This window comes from Conger conger, chromosome 2 (genome assembly GCF_963514075.1).
Source record: "Conger conger chromosome 2, fConCon1.1, whole genome shotgun sequence".
NCBI classification, from domain to species: Eukaryota; Metazoa; Chordata; class Actinopteri; order Anguilliformes; family Congridae; genus Conger; species Conger conger.
In genome coordinates, this window is record NC_083761.1 from 51,928,033 (window position 1) to 51,955,573 (window position 27,541).

The 27,541-nt window shown below is 40.9% G+C and overlaps 2 protein-coding genes across 2 annotated transcripts in view; both read left to right on the plus strand.

Moving 5' to 3' along the window:
* The window catches only part of LOC133121251 (uncharacterized), a 23,015-nt gene extending 22,935 nt beyond the window's left edge, over nucleotides 1–80 (plus strand). The window contains exon 4 of the mRNA XM_061230456.1: nucleotides 77–80. Coding sequence (XP_061086440.1) covers nucleotides 77–80 — 4 coding nt within the window. The remainder of the gene's footprint in view (nucleotides 1–76) is intronic.
* The window catches only part of LOC133114970 (mucin-3B-like), a 35,596-nt gene continuing 8,098 nt past the window's right edge, over nucleotides 44–27,541 (plus strand). The window contains exon 1 of the mRNA XM_061224676.1: nucleotides 44–26,336. Within this exon, the coding sequence (XP_061080660.1) occupies nucleotides 167–26,336 (26,170 nt within the window). The 5' untranslated portion in view covers nucleotides 44–166. The remainder of the gene's footprint in view (nucleotides 26,337–27,541) is intronic.

Sequence of the window (27,541 nt, forward strand, 5' to 3'; positions counted from 1 at the left end):
CACTATTTCAGACATAGATGGCAGATCAGCAACTACTGTGATCAAAAAGGGAGCCACCACAACAACAATCACTAAGGTAAGCAAAGACGGCATTACTACAACTACAACAACAGTAAAGGAGGGACAAAAGGTAGTGAAAAAATTCTATGTCACAAGTCAAGAAGAAATGGAAGCAGTTGATGAAACATCTCTAAGCCTGACTGGAGTTCAGGCTAAGGAAACAACTGAAATAGTCAGACAGTTCAATGGCGATGGTACAGTCACTACAACAACAACAGCAACAAAGGATGGCAAGACCACTCTCACTTCAGAAACAGAAATTGGTGTTATAACAGAAGACACCAACCCAAGCATAACAAAGAAAACAAAAGTGCCTAATGAGGATGGAAGCACCACAGAGACCACTGTGACTGAAAAGGGGGATGAAATTACCATATCTGAAACAGTTACAGAAAGAGATAAAAAAATAACTACTGTAGTTGTGAAAGAAGGTGACAAACCAATGGTAACCAGAGAAAGAATTGTAGAAAAGAAGCCTTTAGTCAAGGATGATGGGAGTATCATGAAAACAAAAGTGGATAAAAAGGGAGATACCACTACAACTATCACTGAAGTCACCAAAGGTGGTTTCACCACCACAACTTCAGAAGTCACCAAAGGAAACAGAGTAGTGGAAAAGACGGTGGGCACCAAAGAGACATCTTCTGTTGTTCGAAAGGATGGTACAGCTGAAACGACCACGGTGACAAAACAAGGAGATACAAAGACCACAGTGACCAAGGTAAAAAAAGATGGTGAAACATTGACAACAACTGAAATTACTAAAGGCGAACAGCCAATAGAACAGTCAAAAAAGGACACTGTAGTGGATAAAGATGGTATGGTCACAACAACCACTGTGACCCATAAAGGGGACACCACTACAACAGTCACTGATGTCACTCAAGGGGAAACCACTACTACCACTACAACAGTCTCCAAAGCGGGGGAAATTTCCAATACTGTGAAAAGTAAGACAAAACATACTGAATTGGTTGCTGAAACATTCAGACCCATTACTGAAGGTAAAGTTTTGGAAACTGAACTTACAACAGAAAGGGGTAATGAGGATGGCACAGTTACCATAGATCAAATAACCACCAAAGATAGCAAGACCACAATTTCCAAGAAAACAATTAGAGGACAAACCAGCCATGATAAGACTGGTAAGATCTTTAAGGAAACTAAGAAAACAATTGTTCAACAAGAAGACGGGACTGTAGTAATCACACTTGTAATCCGTGAAATGAGTACAACAACCACAATCACAAAAGTCAGAAAGGGGGATGTTACAAGAACAATCACAGAGGTCAAGAAGAACAACGAAATTGTGAAAACCTCAGAGGCAACCACAACAACATCTGTCATGGTAAATGAAGATGGGAGCACTACGACAACCACTGAAACTAATGATGGCAATAAAGTCATCACCATAGTGGAAATCACCAAAGGCGGTGTCACTAAATCCACAAAAGAAGTCTCAATAAATGGTGAGGTTCAAAAAGAGGAAGAGTCAACAGAGAAATCCACTGAAACTGATGAAGATGGAAAAACAATAACAACAACTGTGACTAAAAAAGGAGATCGCACGACAACAGTCACTGAAGTCTCCAAGGGTAGCATCACTACAACTACAACAATAATAAAGAGTGGTACAAATGTTGTGAGAACTATGCAATTCACAAGTGAAGAAGAAAGTGAGATTTTGGAAGAACCCTCCCCAAGCCTCACAGGGGAAACTAAAGAGACAGTTGATATATCTCAACAGGTCAATGAAGACGGTACAGTTACCACAATAACAAAAACAGCCACAACTAAAGAGGGCAAGACCACTGTCACTCTGGAAAGGGAAAATGATGTTGCAATGGAAGACACTGTACCTAGCACCACAAAGAAAACTAAAGTGACCAAGAAGGATGGCAGCACAAAAGAGACCACTGAGACAAGAATAGGGGAAACCGTTCAAACCATTTCTAAGGTTACAGAAGGAGGTGAAACAAAAACGACTGTAACGGTGCAGGAGGGAGATAAACCAGTGGAAACCACAGAGGAAATTGTAGAGAAAAAGCCCTTGGTCGAAAAAGATGATAGTATCACGATGACAACGGTTGATAAAAAGGGAGACACCACGACTACCATCACTGAAGTCACCAAAGGGAGCACCACCACCAAAACTACAGAGGTCACCAAAGAAAACGAAGTAGTAGAAAAGACTATGGATGTCACAGAGACTTCTACTGTTGTCGAGGAAGACGGTAGCGCTAAAACAATCACTGTGACAAAACAGGGAGATAAAGAGACCACAGTGACCAAAGTCACCATAGGTGGTGTAACATATGAGACAACTGAAGCTGCTGAAGCCGGCAAGCCTGTGGAAAAGACTGAAGAGTCAATTCAGGAATCCACTGTGGTCGGAACAGATGGTAGCACCACAAAAACAATGGTAAAAAAAAAAGGAGACACCACGACAACGGTCACAGATGTAACTAAAGGACAAACCACTACTAGTACAAAGGAAGTAATCAAAGATGGGAAAATTACCACCACAGTCAAAAGAAAGACTGTAAACACTGAAGAGCCTGAAAAAGCATTTATTCCTGAAACTGAAGGTATAGTTTTGGAAAATGTAATTACACAGGAAACAGGCAGGGAAGATGGTTCCATTGAGGTTGAGGAAATAACGACTTTAGACGGCAAAACTATTGTGTCCAAGAAAATACTGAGAGGGGAGCCTATCAAAGAAAGTAGTGTTCACTTTCATAGGGAAACAAAAAAATCAACTGTTCTGCAACAAGATGGAAGTATACTAATTATAATTGTAATCCATGAAAGGGAAACAGTCATTACAATCCGAAAGCTTATCAAAGGGGATGTTACAAAAACCACCACAGAGACCAGGAAGGAAAACAAAATTGTGCAAACTGCAGAGGACACTACACAGACATCCACTGTGACAAATGAAGATGGAAGTACAACAACAACCACTGAAACTAACGATGGGAAAACAGTGACCATGCTGGTTGAAGTCACCAAAGGTGGTTTCACTAAAACCACAAAAACAGTCTCAGAAGGAGGGAAGCCTCTGAAAGACAAGGAAGAAGAGACAGAGAAATACACTGTCACTGACAAAGATGGAAGATCAACAAAAACCACTGTGATCAAAAAAGGAGACACCATAACTACTGTCATTGAGCTCACCAAAGATGGCATCACAACAACTACAACAACAGTGACGGAGGGGGGTAAGGAGGTGAAAAAATTCTACTTTACAAGTCAAGAAGAAACGGAAACTATTGATGAAACATCCCCAGGTCTGACAAGAGGTGAGATGAAAGAAACTACTGAAATATCAAAGCAGTTAAATGAAGATGGTACAGTTACCACAACGACGACAGCAACTAGTATAGATGGAAAGACCACCGTCACTTCAGAAACAGAAACTGGTGTTCTGACAGAAGACACCACCCCGAGCACCACAAAGACAACAAAAGTGACCAAAGAGGATGGCAGCAGCACACAGACCACTGTAACTGAAAAGGAGGGGAAAGTCACAGTACATCAAACAGTAACAGAAAAAGATGAAAAAAGAACAACAGTAATGGTGAAAGAAGGACACAAACCAATAGAAATTACAGAAGAAACTGTGGAAAAGAAGCCTTCAGCCAGCACAGATGGGACTATCACTAAAACAAAAGTGGATAAAAAGGGAGACACCACTACTACTATCACTGAAGTCACCACAGGGGATATCACCACCACAACTTCAGAAGTCACCAAAGGGAATGTAGTAGTAGAAAAGACTGTGGACACCACAGAGACATCTTCTGTTGTTCAAAAAGATGGTACAGCTGAAACAACGACCGTGACAAAACAAGGAGATACAATCACCACTGTGACCAACATCATAAAAGATGGGCAAACCTCTACAACAACTGAAATCACGAAAGGTGAACAGCCCAGAGAAGTGACTAAAGAGTCTACGGTAGTCGAAAAAGATGGTACCGCCACAACAACCACTGTGGTCCATAGAGGAGAAATTACAACCACAGTCACTGATGTCACTCAAGGGGAAACCAGTACAACCACTACAACAGTCTCAGAAGGTGGGGAAACTACTTCTACAGTGAAAAGGAAGACTAAACATACTGAATTAGCACCAGAAACATTCAGACCTGTTACTGAAGGCAGTGTTTTAGAAACTGAACTTACCACAGAAAGGGCCAATGAGGACGGCACAATTACCGTAGAGAAAATAAGCACCAAAGATGGAAAGACCATAGTTTCCAAGAAAAAAATAAGGGGACAAACTGGCCAAGACATGAGCGGTGATATCTTCAAGGAAACACAGAAACAGATCATTCAACAAGAAGACGGCACTGTAGTAGCTACACTTGTAATCCGGGAACAGAACACAATAATTACAATCACAAGGGCTAGAAAAGGGGAGGTCACAAGAACCATCACAGAGGTAAAGAAGGATAAAAAAATTGTTAAAACCTCAGAGGAAACCACAACAGAATCCACAGTGGTAAATGAAGATGGAAGCACAACAACAACTAGTGAAACAATTGAAGGTGAACAAGTCATCACACTACAAGAAGTCACCAAAGGTGGTATCATAATATCTACAAAAAAAGTCTCAATAAATGGCAAGCCTCTGAAAGAGGAAGAAGAGTCAACAGAGAAATTCACTGTTACTGACAATGATGGCACAACAACAACGACAACTGTGACCAAAAAAGGAGACCGGACAATAACAGTCACTGAAGTCATAAAAGGTAGCATCACTACAACTACAACCACAATAAAGAGTGGTACAAGTGTTGTGCAAACTCTGCACTTCACAAGTGAAGAAGAAACAGAAGTTTTGGAGGAACCATCCCCAAGCCTCACAGGTGGTGAAACCAAAGAAACCATTGACATCTCTCAGCAGGTCAACGAAGATGGCACAGTTACCACAACAACAACAACAACCACAACTAAGGAAGGCAAGACCACTTTAACTGAGGAAAAAGAAACAGGTGTTGCAACAAAAGACATCACCCCGAGCACCACAAAGAAAATGAAAGTGACAAAGAATGATGGTAGCACAACAGAGACCACTGAGATTACTACAGGGGAAACAGTTGAAACAGTTTATAAGGTTTCAGAAGGAGGTGAAACAAAAACTACTGTAACAGTGCAGGAGGGAAATAAAACAGTGGAGACCACAGAGGAAATTGTGGAAAAAAAGCCTTTAGTTGACAAAGATGGCGGTATCACTATTACAACAGTGGACAAAAAGGGAGACACAACGACTACCATCACTGAAGTCACCAAAGGGAGCACCACCACCAAAACTACAGAGGTTACCAAAGAAAATGAAGTAGTAGAAAAGACAACAGATGTCATAGAGACTTTTGCTGTTGTCGAGGAAGACGGTACCACTAAAGCAACCACTGTGACAAAAGAGGGAGATATAGAGACCACGGTGACAGAAGTCTCCAAAGGTGATTTAACGAAAAAGACAACTGAAATCACTCAAGGTGGAAAACCTGTGGAAAAGACTGAAGAGTCAACTGAGAAATCCACTGTCTTAGGTACAGATGGCACCACCACAACAACCACAGTCATAAAAAAAGGAAATGCCACTACAACAGTGACTGATGTCACAAAGGGGGAAACCACTACTACCAATACAGAAGTCTCCAGAGGTGGGGAAATTACCACCACAGTAAAAAGCACAACATCACACACTGAAGAGAATGAAAAAGCATTTAAGCCTGGTACTAAAGGCAGGGTTCTGGAAACTGTTATTACAATGGAAACAGGCAATAATGACGGAACCATAGGGGTTGAGGAAGTAACAACTAGAGATGGGAAAACTATTGTGACCAAGAAAATACTCAGAGGGAAGCCCATCGAAGAGACTAGTGCTCATGTGCATCGAAAGACTAAGAAATCAACTGTTCTGCAACAAGATGGAAGCATTCTAATTACTATTGTAATCCGTGAAAGGGAAACCATCACCACAATCCGAAAGGTTATCAAAGGGGACTTAACAACAACCATCACAGAGATCAGGAAAAACAATGAAATAGTACAGACTACAGAGGAAACTACAAAGAAATCCACAGTGGTGAATGAAGATGGAAGCACTATAACAACCACTGAAACTAGCGATGGGAAAATAGTGACCACACTAGTTGAAGTCACCAAAGGCACTGCCACTAGAACAACAAAAAAAGTATCAGAAGAAGGCACACCCCTGGAAGAAAAAGAAGAAGAGATAGAGAAATATACTGTGACTGACAAAGATGGCAGATCAAGAACAACCACCGTGATTAAAAAGGGAGACACCACAACAACTGTCATTGAGGTTACCAAAGATGACATCACTACAACTACAACAACAATTAAAGAGGGGGAAAACAAGGTGAAGACATTCTACTTTACAAGTCAAGAAGAAACAAAAACTGTTGATGAAACATCCTCAGGCATGACAAGAGGTGAGACTAAAGAAACTATTGAGATATCAAAGCAGTTGAGTGAAGATGGTACAGTTACCACCACGACAACAACAACTATGGATGGCAGAACCACCGTCACTTCAGAAAAGGAAACTGGTGTTATCACAGACGAAACCACTCCAAGCATCACAGAGACAACCAAAGTGACCAAACAGGACGGCAGCACCGCAGAAACCACTGTGACTAAAAAGGGGGAAACACTGACAATACATGAAACAGTAACAGAAAAAGGTGAAAAAAGAACAACTGTAATGGTGAAAGAAGGAGAAAACCAAATTGAAACCACAGAAGAAATTGTGGAAAAGAAGGCAGCAGTCAGCAATGATGGCAGTATCACTAAAACAAAAGTTGACAAGAAGGGAGACACCACTACTACTATCACCGAAGTCACCAAAGGTGATATCATCACCACAACTTCAGAAGTCACCAAAGGGAACGTAGTAGTGGAAAAGACTGTGGACACCACAGAGACATCTTCTGTTGTTGAAAAAGATGGTACAGCTAAAACAACTACTGTGACAAAACAAGGAGATACAATCACCACTGTGACCAACATCATAAAAGATGGGCAAAAATCTACAACAACTGCAATCACTGACGGTGAACAGCCCATAGAAGATACTGAAGAGTCCACTGTAGTCAATGAAGATGGTACCGCTACAAGAACCACTGTGATCCATAAAGGAGACACCATTACAACAGTCACTGATGTTACTAAAGGGGAAACGACTACTACCACTACAGCAGTCTCCAAAGGTGATGAAACTACCAGCACAGTGAAAAGCAAGACTAAGCATACTGAGTTAACTACTGAAGCATTCAGACCTGTTACTGAAGGCAATGTTTTAGAAACTGAACTTATAACAGAAAGGGGTAACAAGGACGGCACAATTACTATAGAGAAAATAACCACCAAAAATGGCAAGACCACAGTTTCCAAGAAAACAATTAGTGGACAATCAGTCCAAGATAAGAGTGGTAAGGTATTTAAGGAAATAAAGAAAAAGATTGTTCAACACGAAGATGGCACGATTGTAGTTACATTTGTAATTAATGACAAGAGTACAATAACCTCAATCACACAGGTGAGAAAGGGGGATTTTACAAGAACTATCACAGAGGTCAAGAAGAACAACAAAATTGTTGAAACCTCAGAGGCTACCACAACAAAATCCATCGTGGTAAATGAAGATGGAAGCACTACAACAACAACTGAAACTAATGATGGGAAAACGGTCACCACACTGGTTGAAGTAACAAAAGGTGGCATCACTAAAACCTCAAAAATAGTCTCTGAAGATGGCAAGCCTCTGAAAGACAAAGAAGAAGAGACTCAAAAATACACTGTGACTGACAAAGATGGCAGATCAACAACCACCACTAAGATCAAAAAGGGAGACTCCACGATAACTGTCATTGAAGTCACCAAAGACGACATCACTACAACTACAACAACAGTTCAGGAGAGTGGTAAGGAGGTTAAAACATTCTACTTTACAAGTCAAGAAGAAACAGAAGCTGTTGATGAAACAACATCAGCCCTGACAAGAGGTGATAAAAAAGAAACTACTGAGATATCCAAGCTGTTCAATAAAGATGGTACAGTTACCACAACAACAACAACAACTATAGATGGCAAAACCACCACCACTTCAGAAATAGAAACTGGTGTTGTAACAGAAGACACCACCCCAAGCATCACAAAGAGCACAAAGGTGATCAAAGAGGATGGCAGCAGCACAGAGACCACTGTGACTGAAAAAGGTGAAAGCATGACCATACATCAAACACTTACAAAAGGAGATGAAAAAAAAACAACAGTAATGGTGAAAGAAGGACACAAACCAATAGAAATTACAGAAGAAACTGTGGAAAAGAAGCCTTCAGCCAGCACGGATGGGACTATCACTAAAACAAAAGTGGATAAAAAGGGAGACACCACTACTACTATCACTGAAGTCACCACAGGGGATATCACCACCACAACTTCAGAAGTCACCAAAGGGAACGTAGTAGTGGAAAAGACTGTGGACACCACAGAGACATCTTCTGTTGTTGAAAAAGATGGTACAGCTGAAACAACTACTGTGACAAAACAAGGAGATACAATCATCACTGTGACCAACATTATAAAAGATGGGCAAAAATCTACAACAACTGCAGTCACTAAAGGTGAACAGCCCATAGAAGATATTAAAGAGTACACTGTAGTCGAAAAAGATGGTACCACCACAACAACCACTGTGACTCATAAAGGAGACACCACTGCAACAGTTACTGACGTCACGAAAGGTGAAACCACTACTACCACTACAACAGTCTCAGAAGGTGGAAAAACTATGTCTACAGTGAAAACCAAGACAAAACATACTGAAGTAGCCCCTGAAACATTCAGAGCTGTTAGTGAAGACGACACTTTAGAAACTGAAGTGACAACAGAAAGGGGTAACGAGGATGGCACAATTACCATTGACAAAATAAGAACCAAAAATGGCAAGACCATAATTTCCAAGAAAAAAATAAGAGGACAACCTAACCAAGATATAAGCGGTAAGATCTTTAAGGAAACAAAGAAAACAATATTTAAACAAGAAGATGGCACTGAAGTAATCAAACTTGAAATCCGTGAAAAGAGTACAACAACCATAATCACAAAGGAGAGAAAAGGGGATGTTACAAAAACAACTGTGGAAGTCTGGACCAATAATAAAATTGTGAAAACTTCACAGGCTACCTCGATAGAATTCACAGTGGTGAATGAAGACGGAAGCACTACGACAACCACTGAAACTAACGATGGTGAAAAAGTCACAACGTTACAAGAAGTCACCAAAGGCGGTCTCACTAAATCTACAAAACTAGTCTCAATCAATGGTGAGCCTCTGAAAGAGGAAGAAGAGTCAATAGAGAAATCCACTGAAACTGATGAAGATGGCACAACAACAACAACAACTGTGACCAAAAAGGGTGACCGCACAATAACCGTCACTGAAGTCACCAAGGGTAGCATCACAACAACTACAACTATCATAAAGAGGGGTACAAATGTTGTGAAAACTCTGCACTTCACAAGTGAAGAAGAAACTGACGTTTTGGATGAACCATCCACAAGCCTCACAGGTGGTGAAACCAAAGAAACCATTGACATCTCTCAGCAGGTCAACGAAGATGGCACAGTTACCACAACAACAACAACAACCACAACTAAGGAGGGCAAGACCACTTTGACTCAGGAAGAAGAAACAGGTGTTGCAACAAAAGACATCACCCCGAGCACCACAAAGAAAATGAAAGTGACAAAGAATGATGGTAGCACAACAGAGACCACTGAGATTACTACAGGGGAAACAGTTGAAACAGTTTATAAGGTTTCAGAAGGAGGTGAAACAAAAACTACTGTAACAGTGCAGGAGGGAAATAAAACAGTGGAGACCACAGAGGAAATTGTGGAAAAAAAGCCTTTAGTTGACAAAGATGGCGGTATCACTATTACAACAGTGGACAAAAAGGGAGACACAACAACTACCATCACTGAAGTCACCAAAGGGAGCACCACCACCAAAACTACAGAGGTTACCAAAGAAAATGAAGTAGTAGAAAAGACAACAAATGTCATAGAGACTTCTGCTGTTGTCGAGGAAGACGGTACTACTAAAGCAATCACTGTGACAAAAGAGGGAGATATAGAGACCACGGTGACAGAAGTCTCCAAAGGTGATTTAACGCAAAAGACAACTGAAATCACTCAAGGTGGAAAACCTGTGGAAAAGACTGAAGAGTCAACTGAGAAATCCACTGTCTTAGGTACAGATGGCACCACCACAACAACCACAGTCATAAAAAAAGGAAATGCCACTACAACAGTGACTGATGTCACAAAGGGGGAAACCACTACTACCAATACAGAAGTCTCCAGAGGTGGGGAAATTACCACCACAGTAAAAAGCACAACATCACACACTGAAGAGAATGAAAAAGCATTTAAGCCTGGTACTAAAGGCAGGGTTCTGGAAACTGTTATTACAATGGAAACAGGCAATAATGACGGAACCATAGGGGTTGAGGAAGTAACAACTAGAGATGGGAAAACTATTGTGACCAAGAAAATACTCAGAGGGAAGCCCATCGAAGAGACTAGTGCTCATGTGCATCGAAAGACTAAGAAATCAACTGTTCTGCAACAAGATGGAAGCATTCTAATTACTATTGTAATCCGTGAAAGGGAAACCATCACCACAATCCGAAAGGTTATCAAAGGGGACTTAACAACAACCATCACAGAGATCAGGAAAAACAATGAAATAGTACAGACTACAGAGGAAACTACAAAGAAATCCACAGTGGTGAATGAAGATGGAAGCACTATAACAACCACTGAAACTAGCGATGGGAAAATAGTGACCACACTAGTTGAAGTCACCAAAGGCACTGCCACTAGAACAACAAAAAAAGTATCAGAAGAAGGCACACCCCTGGAAGAAAAAGAAGAAGAGATAGAGAAATATACTGTGACTGACAAAGATGGCAGATCAAGAACAACCACCGTGATTAAAAAGGGAGACACCACAACAACTGTCATTGAGGTTACCAAAGATGACATCACTACAACTACAACAACAATTAAAGAGGGGGAACATGAGGTGAAAACATTCTACTTTACAAGTCAAGAAGAAACAGAAACAATTGATGAAACATCCCCAGGCCTGAAAAGAGGGGAGACTAAAGAGACTACTGAGATAGCCAAGCAGTTTGAGAAAGATGGTACAGTAACCACGACGACAACAACAACTATGGATGGCAGGACCACTATCACTTCAGAAGAAGAAACTGGGGTTAAAACAGAAGATACCACCCCAAGCACCACAAAGACAACCAAAGTAACAAAAGAGGATGGCAGCAGCACAGTGACCACTGTGACTGAAAAAGGTGAAACAATGACCATACATCAAACAGTTACTCAAAAAGATGAAAAAAGAACAACCATCATGGTGAAAGAGGGAGAACAACCAATGGAAATAGCAGAAGAAATTGTGGAAAAGAAGCCTTCAATCAGCACTGATGGCAGTATCATTAAAACAAAAGTTGACAAGAAGGGAGACACCACTACAACTATCACTGAAGTCACCACAGGGGATATCACCACGGCAACTTCAGAAGTCACCAAAGGTGACGTAGTAGTGGAAAAGACTGTGGACACCACAGAGACATCTTCTGTTGTCGAAAAAGATGGTACAGCTGAAACAATCACCGTGAAAAAACATGGAGATATAATCACCACTGTGACCAACATCATAAAAGATGGCCAAAGCTCTACAACAACTGAAATCACGAAAGGTGAAGAGCCCATAGAAGAGACGAAAGAGTCCACATTAGTTGATAAAGACGGTACCGCCACAACAACCACTGTAACCCGTAAAGGAGACAGCATTACAACAGTCACTGATATCACAAAAGGGGAAACCACTACAACCACTGAAACAGTCTCCAAACATGGGGAAACTACCAGCACAATTAAAAGCAAGACAAAGCATACTGAATTGACCCCTGAAAAAATCAGACCTGTTACTGAAGGCAATGTTTTAGAAACAGAACTTACAACAGAAAGGGGTAACGAGGATGGCACAATTACCATCAAGAAAATAACCACCAAAGGTGGCAAGACCACAATTTCCAGGAAAACAATAAGGGGACAATCTGTCCAAGATAAGAGTGGTAAGGTTTTTAAGGAAACAAAGAGAACGATCATTCAACAAGAAGATGGCACTGAAGTAATCACACTGGTAATCCGTGAAAAGAGTACAATCACCACATTCACAAAGGTTAGAAAGGGGGATTTTACAAGAACTATCACAGAGGTCAAGAAGAACAACATAATTGTTGAAACCTCAGAGGCTACCACAATAAAAGTCACAGTGGTAAATGAAGACGGAAGCACTACGACAACCACTGAAACTAACGATGGTGAAAAAGTCACAACGTTACAAGAAGTCACCAAAGGCGGTCTCACTAAATCTACAAAACTAGTCTCAATCAATGGTGAGCCTCTGAAAGAGGAAGAAGAGTCAATAGAGAAATCCACTGAAACTGATGAAGATGGCACAACAACAACAAAAACTGTGACCAAAAAGGGTGACCGCACAATAACCGCCACTGAAGTCACCAAGGGTAGCATCACAACAACTACAACTATCATAAAGAGGGGTACAAATGTTGTGAAAACTCTGCACTTCACAAGTGAAGAAGAAACTGACGTTTTGGATGAACCATCCACAAGCCTCACAGGTGGTGAAACCAAAGAAACAATTGACATCTCTCAGCAGGTCAACGAAGATGGCACAGTTACCACAACAACAACAACAACAACCACAACTAAGGAGGGCAAGACCACTTTGACTCAGGAAGAAGAAACAGGTGTTGCAACAAAAGACATCACCCCGAGCACCACAAAGAAAATGAAAGTGACAAAGAATGATGGTAGCACAACAGAGACCACTGAGATTACTACAGGGGAAACAGTTGAAACAGTTTATAAGGTTTCAGAAGGAGGTGAAACAAAAACTACTGTAACAGTGCAGGAGGGAAATAAAACAGTGGAGACCACAGAGGAAATTGTGGAAAAAAAGCCTTTAGTTGACAAAGATGGCGGTATCACTATTACAACAGTGGACAAAAAGGGAGACACAACGACTACCATCACTGAAGTCACCAAAGGGAGCACCACCACCAAAACTACAGAGGTTACCAAAGAAAATGAAGTAGTAGAAAAGACAACAGATGTCATAGAGACTTCTGCTGTTGTCGAGGAAGACGGTACCACTAAAGCAACCACTGTGACAAAAGAGGGAGATATAGAGACCACGGTGACAGAAGTCTCCAAAGGTGATTTAACGCAAAAGACAACTGAAATCACTCAAGGTGGAAAACCTGTGGAAAAGACTGAAGAGTCAACTGAGAAATCCACTGTCTTAGGTACAGATGGCACCACCACAACAACCACAGTCATAAAAAAAGGAGATGCCACGACAACAGTGACTGATGTCACGAAGGGGGAAACCACTACTACCACTACAGCAGTTTCCAAAGGTGAGGAAATTACCACCACAGTGAAAAGCAAGACCTCACACACTGAAGAACCTAAACAAGCATTTAAACCAGGCACTGAAGGCATAGTTCTGGAAATTGTAGTTATAACGGAAAAAGGCAAGGAGGACGGAACTATAGAAGTTGAGGAAGTAATAATCAGAGATAGCAAAACTATTGTGTCCAAGAAAATACTCAGAGGAGAGCCTATAAAAGAGAAAAGTGCTCATTTGCATCGGGAGACTAAGAAATCAACTGTTCTGCAACAAGATGGAAGCATTCTAATTACTATTGTAATCCGTGAAAGGGAAACAATCACCACAATTCGAAAGGTTATCAAAGGGTACTTTACAACAACCATCACGGAGATCAGGAAAAACAATGAAATAGTGCAGACTACAGAGGAAACTACAACGAAATCCACAGTGGAGAATGAAGATGGAAGCACGACAACAACCACTGAATCTAATGATGGGAAAACAGTCACTACACAAGTTGAAGTCACCAAAGGAGGAATCATCAAGACCACAAAAACAGTCTCAGAAGATGGAAAGCCTCTCGAAGACAAAGAAGAGGAGACAGAGAAATATACGGTTACTGACAAAGATGGCAGATCAATAACAACCACCGTGATCACAAAGGGAAACACAACAGAAACTATCATTTATGTCACCAAAGATGACATCACTACAACTACAACAACAATTAAAGAGGGGGAAAATGAGGTGAAAACATTCTACTTTACAAGTCAAGAAGAAACAGAAACTATTGATGAAACATCCCCAGGCCTGACAAGAGGTGAGATGAAAGAAACTACTGAGATATCAAAGCAGCTCAATGACGATGGTACAGTTACCACAACGACTGCAACAACAAGTATAGATGGCAAGACCACTGTCACTTCAGAAACAGAAGCAGGTGTTCTGATAGAAGACACCACCCCGAGCACCACAAAGACAACAAAAGTGACCAAAGAGGACGGCAGCAGCACACAGACCACTGTAACTGAAAAGGAGGGGAAAATCACAGTACATCAAACGGTAACAGAAAAAGATGAAAAAAGAACAACGGTAATGGTGAAAGAAGGAGACAAACCAATTGAAATTAAAGAAGAAACTGTGGAAAAGAAGCCTTCAGCCAGCACGGATGGGACTATCACTAAAACAAAAGTGGATAAAAAGGGAGACACCACTACTACTATCACTGAAGTCACCACAGGGGATATCATCACCACAACTTCAGAAGTCACCAAAGGGAACGTAGTAGTGGAAAAGACTGTGGACACCACAGAGACATCTTCTGTTGTTGAAAAAGATGGTACAGCTAAAACAACTACTGTGACAAAACAAGGAGATACAATCACCACTGTGACCAACATCATAAAAGATGGGCAAAAATCTACAACAACTGCAATCACTGACGGTGAACAGCCCATAGAAGATACTGAAGAGTCCACTGTAGTCAATGAAGATGGTACCGCTACAATAACCACTGTGATCCATAAAGGAGACACCATTACAACAGTCACTGATGTTACTAAAGGGGAAACAACTACTACCACTACAGCAGTCTCCAAAGGTGAGGAAACTACCAGCACAGTGAAAAGCAAGACTAAGCATACTGAGTTGACTACTGAAGCATTCAGACCTGTTCCTGAAGGCAATGTTTTAGAAACGGAACTTACAACAGAAAGGGGTAACAAGGACGGCACAATTACTATAGAGAAAATAACCACTAAAGGTGGCAAGACCACATTTTTCAAGAAAACAATAAGAGGACTACCTGGCCAAGATGAAAGTGGTGAGGTCTATAAGGAAACAAAGAAAACGATTGTTCAACAAGAAGACGGGACTGTAGTAATCACACTTGTAATCCGTGAAATGAGTACAACAACCACAATCACAAAAGTCAGAAAGGGGGATGTTACAAGAACAATCACAGAGGTCAAGAAGAACAACAAAATTGTGAAAACCTCAGAGGCAACCACAACAACATATGTTGTGGTAAATGAAGATGGGAGCACTACGACAACCACTGAAACTATTGATGGCAATAAAGTCATCACCCTAGTGGAAATCACCAAAGGCGGTGTCACTAAATCCAGAAAAGAAGTCTCTATAAATGGCGAGGTTCAGAAAGAGGAAGAGTCAACAGAGAAATCCACTGAAACTGATGAAAATGGCACAACAACAACAAAAACTGTGACCAAAAAGGGTGATCACACAATAACCGTCACTGAAGTCACCAAGGGTAGCATCACAACAACTACAACATTAATAAAGAGGGGTACAAGTGTTGTGCAAACTCTGCACTTCACAAGTGAAGAAGAAACTGATGTTTTGGATGAACCATCCACAAGCCTCACAGGTGGTGAAACCAAAGAAACCATGGACATTTCTCAGCAGGTCAACGAAGATGGCACAGTTACCACAACAACAACAACAACCATAACTAAGGAAGGCAAGACCACTTTAACTGAGGAAAAAGAAACAGGTGTTGCAACAAAAGACATCACCCCGAGCACCACAAAGAAAATGAAAGTGATTAAGAATGATGGTAGCACAACAGAGACCACTGAGATTACTACAGGGGAAACAGTTGAAACAGTTTATAAGGTTTCAGAAGGAGGTGAAACAAAAACTACTGTAACAGTGCAGGAGGGAAATAAAACAGTGGAGACCACAGAGGAAATTGTGGAAAAAAAGCCTTTAGTTGACAAAGATGGCGGTATCACTATTACAACAGTGGACAAAAAGGGAGACACAACAACTACCATCACTGAAGTCACCAAAGGGAGCACCACCACCAAAACTACAGAGGTTACCAAAGAAAATGAAGTAGTAGAAAAGACAACAGATGTCATAGAGACTTCTGCTGTTGTCGAGGAAGACGGTACCACTAAAGCAACCACTGTGACAAAAGAGGGAGATATAGAGACCACGGTGACAGAAGTCTCCAAAGGTGATTTAACGCAAAAGACAACTGAAATCACTCAAGGTGGAAAACCTGTGGAAAAGACTGAAGAGTCAACTGAGAAATCCATTGTCTTAGGTACAGATGGCACCACCACAACAACCACAGTCATAAAAAAAGGAGATGCCACGACAACAGTGACTGATGTCACGAAGGGGGAAACCACTACTACCACTACAGCAGTTTCCAAAGGTGAGGAAATTACCACCACAGTGAAAAGCAAGACCTCACACACTGAAGAACCTAAACAAGCATTTAAACCGGGCACTGAAGGCATAGTTCTGGAAACTGTAGTTATAACGGAAACAGGCAAGGAGGACGGAACTATAGAAGCTGAGGAAGTAATAACCAGAGATAGCAAAACTATTGTGTCCAAGAAAATACTCAGAGGAGAGCCTATAAAAGAGAAAAGTGCTCATTTGCATCGGGAGACTAAGAAATCAACTGTTCTGCAACAAGATGGAAGCATTCTAATTACTATTGTAATCCGTGAAAGGGAAACAATCACCACAATTCGAAAGGTTATCAAAGGGTACTTTACAACAACCATCACGGAGATCAGGAAAAACAATGAAATAGTGCAGACTACAGAGGAAACTACAAAGAAATCCACAGTGGAGAATGAAGATGGAAGCACAACAACAACCACTGAATCTAATGATGGGAAAACAGTCACTACACTAGTTGAAGTCACCAAAGGAGGAATCATTAAGACCACAAAAACAGTCTCAGAAGATGGAAAGCCTCTCGAAGACAAAGAAGAAGAGACAGAGAAATATACGGTTACTGACAAAGATGGCAGATCAAGAACAACCACCATGATCAAAAAGGGAGACACCACAACAACTGTCATTGAGGTCACCAAAGATGACATCACTACAACTACAACAACAATTAAAGAGGGGGAAAACGAGGTGAAGACATTCTACTTTACAAGTCAAGAAGAAACAAAAACTGTTGATGAAACATCCTCAGGCATGACAAGAGGTGAGACTAAAGAAACTATTGAGATATCAAAGCAGTTGAGTGAAGATGGTACAGTTACCACCACGACAACAACAACTATGGATGGCAGAACCACCATCACTTCAGAAAAGGAAACTGGTGTTATCACAGACGAAACCACTCCAAGCATCACAGAGACAACCAAAGTGACCAAACAGGACGGCAGCACCTCAGAAACCACTGTGACTAAAAAGGGGGAAACACTGACAATACATGAAACAGTAACAGAAAAAGGTGAAAAAAGAACAACTGTAATGGTGAAAGAAGGAGAAAACCAAATTGAAACCACAGAAGAAATTGTGGAAAAGAAGGCAGCAGTCAGCAATGATGGCAGTATCACTAAAACAAAAGTTGACAAGAAGGGAGACACCACTACTACTATCACCGAAGTCACCAAAGGTGATATCATCACCACAACTTCAGAAGTCACCAAAGGGAACGTAGTAGTGGAAAAGACTGTGGACACCACAGAGACATCTTCTGTTGTTGAAAAAGATGGTACAGCTAAAACAACTACTGTGACAAAACAAGGAGATACAATCACCACTGTGACCAACATCATAAAAGATGGGCAAAAATCTACAACAACTGCAATCACTGACGGTGAACAGCCCATAGAAGATACTGAAGAGTCCACTGTAGTCAATGAAGATGGTACCGCTACAAGAACCACTGTGATCCATAAAGGAGACACCATTACAACAGTCACTGATGTTACTAAAGGGGAAACGACTACTACCACTACAGCAGTCTCCAAAGGTGATGAAACTACCAGCACAGTGAAAAGCAAGACTAAGCATACTGAGTTAACTACTGAAGCATTCAGACCTGTTACTGAAGGCAATGTTTTAGAAACTGAACTTATAACAGAAAGGGGTAACAAGGACGGCACAATTACTATAGAGAAAATAACCACCAAAAATGGCAAGACCACAATTTCCACTAAAACAATTAGTGGACAATCAGTCCAAGATAAGAGTGGTAAGGTATTTAAGGAAATAAAGAAAAAGATTGTTCAACACGAAGATGGCACTATTGTAATTACATTTGTAATTAATGAAAAGAGTACAATAACCTCAATCACACAGGTGAGAAAGGGGGGTTTTACAAGAACTATCACAGAGGTCAAGAAGAACAACGAAATTATTGAAACCTCAGAGGCTACCACAACAAAATCCATCGTGGTAAATGAAGATGGAAGCACTACAACAACAACTGAAACTAATGATGGGAAAACGGTCACCACACTGGTTGAAGTAACAAAAGGTGGCATCACTAAAACCTCAAAAATAGTCTCTGAAGATGGCAAGCCTCTGAAAGACAAAAAAGAAGAGACTGAAAAATACACTGTGACTGACAAAGATGGCAGATCAACAACCACTACCAAGATCAAACAGGGAGACTCCACGATAACTGTCATTGAAGTCACCAAAGATGCTATCACTACAACTACAACAACAGTTGAAGAGAGTGGTAAGGAGGTTAAAACATTCTACTTTACAAGTCAAGAAGAAACAGAAGCTGTTGATGAAACTACATCAGCCCTGACAAGAGGTGATAAAAAAGAAACTACTGAGATATCCAAGCTGTTCAATGAAGATGGTACAGTTACCACAACAACAACAACAACTATAGATGGCAAAACCACCACCACTTCAGAAATAGAAACTGGTGTTGTAACAGAAGACACCACCCCAAGCATCACAAAGAGCACAAAGGTGATCAAAGAGGATGGCAGCAGCACAGAGACCACTGTGACTGAAAAAGGTGAAAGCATGACCATACATCAAACACTTACAAAAGGAGATGAAAAAAAAACAACGGTAATCTGGAAAGAAGGAGGCAAACCAATAGAAATGACAGAAGAAATAGTGGAAAAGAAACCTTCTGTCAACAGTGATGGCACTATCACTAAAACAAAGGTTGACAAGAAGGGGGACACCACTACTACTATCACTGAAGTCACCAAAGGTGATATCATCACCACAACTTCAGAAGTCACCAAAGGGAACGTAGTAGTGGAAAAGACTGTGGACACCACAGAGACATCTTCTGTTGTTGAAAAAGATGGTACAGCTAAAACAACTACTGTGACAAAACAAGGAGATACAATCACCACTGTGACCAACATCATAAAAGATGGGCAAAAATCTACAACAACTGCAATCACTGACGGTGAACAGCCCATAGAAGAAACTACAGAGTCCACTGTAGTCAATGAAGATGGTACCGCTACAAGAACCACTGTGATCCATAAAGGAGACACCATTACAACAGTCACTGATGTTACTAAAGGGGAAACGACTACTACCACTACAGCAGTCTCCAAAGGTGATGAAACTACCAGCACAGTGAAAAGCAAGACTAAGCATACTGAGTTAACTACTGAAGCATTCAGACCTGTTACTGAAGGCAATGTTTTAGAAACTGAACTTATAACAGAAAGGGGTAACAAGGACGGCACAATTACTATAGAGAAAATAACCACTAAAGGTGGCAAGACCACATTTTTCAAGAAAACAATAAGAGGACTACCTGGCCAAGATGAAAGTGGTGAAGTCTATAAGGAAACAAAGAAAACGATTGTTCAACAAGAAGACGGGACTGTAGTAATCACACTTGTAATCCGTGAAATGAGTACAACAACCACAGTCACAAAAGTCAGAAAGGGGGATGTTACAAGAACAATCACAGAGGTCAAGAGGAACAACAAAATTGTGAAAACCTCAGAGGCAACCACAACAACATCTGTCGTTGTAAATGAAGATGGGAGCACTACGACAACCACTGAAACTAATGATGGCAGTAAAGTCATCACCCTAGTGGAAATCACCAAAGGCGGTGTCACTAAATCCACAAAAGAAGTCTCAATAAATGGCAAGGTTCAGAAAGAGGAAGAGTCAACAGAGAAATCCACTGAAACTGATGAAGATGGCACAACAACAACGAAAACTGTGACCAAAAAGGGAGACCGCACAATAACCGTCATTGAAGTCACCAAAGGTAGCATCACTACAACAACAACATTAATAAAGAGGGGTAGAAATGTTGTGAAAACTCTTTTCTTCACAAGTGAAGAAGAAATAGAAGTTGTGGAGGAACCTTCTCTCACCATCACAGTAGGTGAAACCAAAGAGTCTGTTGGCATATCTCAGCAAGTCAACGAAGATGGCACAGTTACCACAACAACAACAACAAAAATAACTAAGGAGGGCAAGACCACTTTAACTGAGGAAAAAGAAACAGGTGTTGCAACAAAAGACATTACCCCAAGCACCACAAAGAAAATGAAAGTGATTAAGAATGATGGGAGCACAAGAGAGACCACTGAGATTACTACAGGGGAAACAGTTGAAACAGTTTATAAGGTTTCAGAAGGAGGTGAAACAAAAACTACTGTAACAGTGCAGGAGGGAAATAAAACAGTGGAGACCACAGAGGAAATTGTGGAAAAAAAGCCTTTAGTTGACAAAGATGGCGGTATCACTATTACAACAGTGGACAAAAAGGGAGACACAACGACTACCATCACTGAAGTCACCAAAGGGAGCACCACCACCAAAACTACAGAGGTTACCAAAGAAAATGAAGTAGTAGAAAAGACAACAGATGTCATAGAGACTTCTGCTGTTGTCGAGGAAGACGGTACCACTAAAGCAATCACTGTGACAAAAGAGGGAGATATAGAGACCACGGTGACAGAAGTCTCCAAAGGTGATTTAACGCAAAAGACAACTGAAATCACTCAAGGTGGAAAACCTGTGGAAAAGACTGAAGAGTCAACTGAGAAATCCACTGTCTTAGGTACAGATGGCACCACCACAACAACCACAGTCATAAAAAAAGGAGACGCCACAACAACAGTGACTGATGTCACGAAGGGGGAAACCACTACTACCACTACAGCAGTCTCCAAAGGTGAGGAAATTACCACCACAGTGAAAAGCAAGACCTCACACACTGAAGAGTCTAAACAAGCATTTATACCGAGCACTGATGGCAAAGTTCTGGAAACTGTAGTTATAATGGAAACAAGCAAGAATGATGGATCCATAGAGGTTGAGGAAGTAAGGACTACTGATGGCAAAACTATTTTGACCAAGAAAATACTCAGAGGACAGCCCATCAAAGAGACTAGTGCTCATGTGCACCGGGAGACTAAGAAATCAACTGTTCTGCAACAAGATGGAAGCATTCTAATTACTATTGTAATCCGTGAAAGGGAAACAATCACCACAATCCGAAAGGTTACCAAAGGGTACTTTACAACAACCATCACAGAGATCTGGAAAAACAATGAAATAGTGCAGACCACAGAGGAAACTACAAAGAAATCCACAGTGGAGAATGAAGATGGAAGCACAACAACAACCACTGAATCTAATGATGGGAAAACAGTCACTACACTAGTTGAAGTCACCAAAGGAGGAATCATTAAGACCACAAAAACAGTCTCAGAAGATGGAAAGCCTCTCGAAGACAAAGAAGAAGAGACAGAGAAATATACGGTTACTGAAAAAGATGGCAGATCAGTAACAACCACCGTGATCACAAAGGGAAACACAACAGAAACTATCATTGATGTCACCAAAGATGACATCACTACAACTACAACAACAATTAAAGAGGGGGAAAATGAGGTGAAAACATTCTACTTTACAAGTCAAGAAGAAACAAAAACTATTGATGAAACATCCCCAGGCCTGACAAGAGGTGAGATGAAAGAAACTACTGAGATATCAAAGCAGCTCAATGACGATGGTACAGTTACCACAACGACTACAACAACAAGTATAGATGGCAAGACCACTGTCACTTCAGAAACAGAAACAGGTGTTCTGATAGAAGACACCACCCCGAGCACCACAAAGACAACAAAAGTGACCAAAGAGGACGGCAGCAGCACACAGACCACTGTAACTGAAAGGGAGGGGAAAATCACAGTACATCAAACGGTAACAGAAAAAGATGAAAAAAGAACAACGGTAATGGTGAAAGAAGGAGACAAACCAATTGAAATTAAAGAAGAAACTGTGGAAAAGAAGCCTTCAGCCAGCACAGATGGGACTATCACTAAAACAAAAGTGGATAAAAAGGGAGACACCACTACTACTATCACTGAAGTCACCACAGGGGATATCATCACCACAACTTCAGAAGTCACCAAAGGGAACGTAGTAGTGGAAAAGACTGTGGACACCACAGAGACATCTTCTGTTGTTGAAAAAGATGGTACAGCTAAAACAACTACTGTGACAAAACAAGGAGATACAATCACCACTGTGACCAACATCATAAAAGATGGGCAAAAATCTACAACAACTGCAGTCACTAAAGGTGAACAGCCCATAGAAGATACTGAAGAGTCCACTGTAGTCAATGAAGATGGTACCGCTACAAGAACCACTGTGATCCATAAAGGAGACACCATTACAACAGTCACTGATGTTACTAAAGGGGAAACGACTACTACCACTACAGCAGTCTCCAAAGGTGATGAAACTACCAGCACAGTGAAAAGCAAGACTAAGCATACTGAGTTGACTACTGAAGCATTCAGACCTGTTCCTGAAGGCAATGTTTTAGAAACGGAACTTACAACAGAAAGGGGTAACAAGGACGGCACAATTACTATAGAGAAAATAACCACTAAAGGTGGCAAGACCACATTTTTCAAGAAAACAATAAGAGGACTACCTGGCCAAGATGAAAGTGGTGAGGTCTATAAGGAAACAAAGAAAACGATTGTTCAACAAGAAGACGGGACTGTAGTAATCACACTTGTAATCCGTGAAATGAGTACAACAACCACAATCACAAAAGTCAGAAAGGGGGATGTTACAAGAACAATCACAGAGGTCAAGAAGAACAACAAAATTGTGAAAACCTCAGAGGCAACCACAACAACATATGTTGTGGTAAATGAAGATGGGAGCACTACGACAACCACTGAAACTATTGATGGCAATAAAGTCATCACCCTAGTGGAAATCACCAAAGGCGGTGTCACTAAATCCACAAAAGAAGTCTCAATAAATGGCGAGGTTCAGAAAGAGGAAGAGTCAACAGAGAAATCCACTGAAACTGATGAAAATGGCACAACAACAAAAACTGTGACCAAAAAGGGAGACCGCACAATAACCGTCACTGAAGTCACCAAAGGTAGCATCACTACAACAACAACATTAATAAAGAGGGGTAGAAATGTTGTGAAAACTCTTTTCTTCACAAGTGAAGAAGAAATGGAAGTTGTGGAGGAACCTTCTCTAACCATCACAGTAGGTGAAACCAAAGAGTCTGTTGGCATATCTCAGCAAGTCAACGAAGATGGCACAGTTACCACAACAACAACAACAAAAATAACTAAGGAGGGCAAGACCACTTTAACTGAGGAAAAAGAAACAGGTGTTGCAACAAAAGACATCACCCCGAGCACCACAAAGAAAATGAAAGTCATTAAGAATGATGGTAGCACAACAGAGACCACTGAGATTACTACAGGGGAAACAGTTGAAACAGTTTATAAGGTTTCAGAAGGAGGTGAAACAAAAACTACTGTAACAGTGCAGGAGGGAAATAAACCAGTGGAAACCACAGAGGAAATAGTGGAAAAAAAGCCTTTAGTTGACAAAGATGGCGGTATCACTATTACAACAGTGGACAAAAAGGGAGACACAACGACTACCATCACTGAAGTCACCAAAGGGAGCACCACCACCAAAACTACAGAGGTTACCAAAGAAAATGAAGTAGTAGAAAAGACAACAGATGTCATAGAGACTTCTGCTGTTGTCGAGGAAGACGGTACCACTAAAACAATCACTGTGACAAAAGAGGGAGATATAGAGACCACGGTGACAGAAGTCTCCAAAGGTGATTTAACGCAAAAGACAACTGAAATCACTGAAGGTGGCAAGCCATTAGAAAAGACTGAAGAGTCAACTGAGAAATCCACTGTCTTAGGTACAGATGGCACCACCACAACAACCACAGTCATAAAAAAAGGAAATGCCACTACAACAGTGACTGATGTCACAAAGGGGGAAACCACTACTACCAATACAGAAGTCTCCAGAGGTGGGGAAATTACCACCACAGTGAAAAGCACAACTTCACACACTGAAGAGACTGAAAAAGCATTCAAGCCTGGTACTGAAGGCGGAACTTTGGAGACTGTATTAACAATTGAAAGAGGCAAAAATGACGGAACCATAGAGGTTGAGGAAATAACAACCAGGGATGGAAAAACTATTGTGTCCAAGAAAATACTTAGAGGACAGCCCATCAAAGAGACTAGTGCTCATGTGCATCGGGAGACTAAGAAATCAACTGTTCTGCAACAAGATGGAAGCATTCTAATTACTATTGTAATCCGTGAAAGGGAAACAATCACCACAATCCGAAAGGTTACCAAAGGGTACTTTACAACAACCATCACAGAGATCTGGAAAAACAATGAAATTGTGCAGGCTACAGAGGAAACTACAAAGAAATCCACAGTGGAGAATGAAGATGGAAGCACTTCAACAACCACTGAAACGAACGATGGGAAAACTGTCACCACACTGATTGAAGTCACCAAAGGCGGTGTCACTAAAAGCTCAAAGACAGTTTCAGAAGATGGAAAGCCTCTGAAAGACAAAGAAGAAGGGACCGAAAAATACACTGTGACTGACAAAGATGGCAGATTAATAACAACCTCTGTCGTCAAAAAGGGAGACACCGAAATAACTGTCATTGAAGTCACCGAAGGTGACATCACTACAACTACAACTACAGTAAAGGAGGGGGGAAAGGAGGTGAAAAAATTCTACTTTACAAGTCAAGATGTCACAGAAGCTGTTGATGAAACATCCTCAGGCATGACAAGAGGTGAGACTAAAGAAACTATTGAGATATCAAAGCAGTTGAGTGAAGACGGTACAGTTATCACCACGACAACGACAACTATGGATGGCAGGATCACTGTCACTTCAGAAAAAGAAACTGGTGTTATCACAGATGACACCACTCCAAGCACCACCAAGACAACCAAAGTGACCAAAGCAGATGGCAGCATCACAGAGACAACTGTGGCTGAAAAAGGGGAACAAATGACCATACATCAAATAGTTACGGACAGAGAAGAAAAAAGGACAACGGTAATGGTGAAAGACGGAGATAAACCAATGGAAACAACAGAGGAAATAGTGGAAAAGAAGCCTTCAGTCAACAATGATGGTATTGTCACTAAAACAATCGTGGATAAGAAGGGAGACACCATTACTACTACCAGTGAAATCACAAGTGGTGACATCACTACCAAAACAACAGAAGTCTCCAAAGGAAACAGAGTAGTGGGAAAGACAGAGGACACCAGAGAGACATATTCTGTCGTCGAAAAAGATGGTACAGCTAAAACAACCACTGTGTCACACCAAGGAGATATAGCCATCACTGTGACAAAAGTAATAAAAGATGGTAAAATGTTTTCAACAAGTGAAGTCATTAAAGGTGGACAGCCCATAGAAGAAACTACAGAGTCCACTGTGGTTGACAAAGATGGTATCGCCACAACGTCCATTGAAATCCAGAAAGGAGACACTACTACAAGAGTCACAGACGTTAAGAAAGGAGATACCACGACTACCACTAGAACAGTCACCGAAGGTGGAAAAAGTACCACCACAGTGGCAAGCAAGACCTTGCACATTGAACTTGTTGGCATAAAACCTCAACCTATAACTGAAGGTACAGTTTTGTACATATTTGGTATAAATAACACATCATTACCCAATTGACTGATCCTAAGCCCAGCCCTTTTGACAATGAAGGTCTAATCAAAGCTTCCCAATTTTGTGAGGCCATAATCTTTTTCAACCTCAGTCCAGTCCAGCACCCATCACATTACAATGAATTGTAATTATACAGATAAGGAAAGAGAGTTTTATCATTCTGAATGGTAAAAAGATGGGGGACTTACAGTAGTGACACAAGCTTCCCAAATCATGTGGAAGGCATTGTTTTTTCTTTTTCCCAAGTTAAAGAGACATTTTCAGAAATATAAGGGGTAAATTTGGCTAGGCTAATGTTATGTGGGAGACCTCATCACCAACTGAATTTTCACTGAACATTTCACAGAAAACTATTCAGTGAAAACATAAATTTCACCTACTAATTTCATGTCTGCCACTTGACAACGTTAGCTTATTTTATTGTCTCGACTCTAGAAAATAAGCCTATATAAGCTTGGCAGCTAAAGTGAGCTGCTCAGCTGGTTAATGTTGGAGACACCTACTAGATTAGCTCTTTAGGCTGACTTTATAACGTTTGCATGTCACCACTGTATTTGCCCCACCTTTGATAACCTCCCAGTCTAAAAGTGGCACTTGGAAGTAGTGACTGGTTTGCTCTGCAAAATCCCCCAGACAGGCTAATGACAAGTGACAACAAAGTATAGTGCTGAGGTGATGTAAACAAAGCTGGCGAACGTCAGCTAATGTTAGATTCAAGAGTGGCGTCTGAAACGTCATAATGCGACACAATGAGTTAATAGAAAAGACTCATTTTCAAGAGATATTCTTTCTCAGTTGGTAGCTTGAGTTACTCGGTGAGAATCTTGAAATCTAGAGAGGTGGACATCTGTGGATACAGCCAGGCTAGCTATGTACAAGTCGTCTAGTTAAGCTTTCACTTTTCAACCAAATGTAGCTTGGTTTTCAAAAAATTGTTCAGTGGATAACATAATATTGTAACGTTAACGGAATGTTACTTTATTCACTTTGCATTTCTTCAAAGTCATTCTTTTTATTCACTATTGAGATGTCTGTTGTCATTATCAAAGCGCTTTGTGACTGGAGGCCCAAAACGGCATAATTCAAGGCTTGCTGTTGGCTTGAACAAATGGTAACTGATCTCCAGCAACAATCTATTATTTATTGCGATAGGTGGCTTAA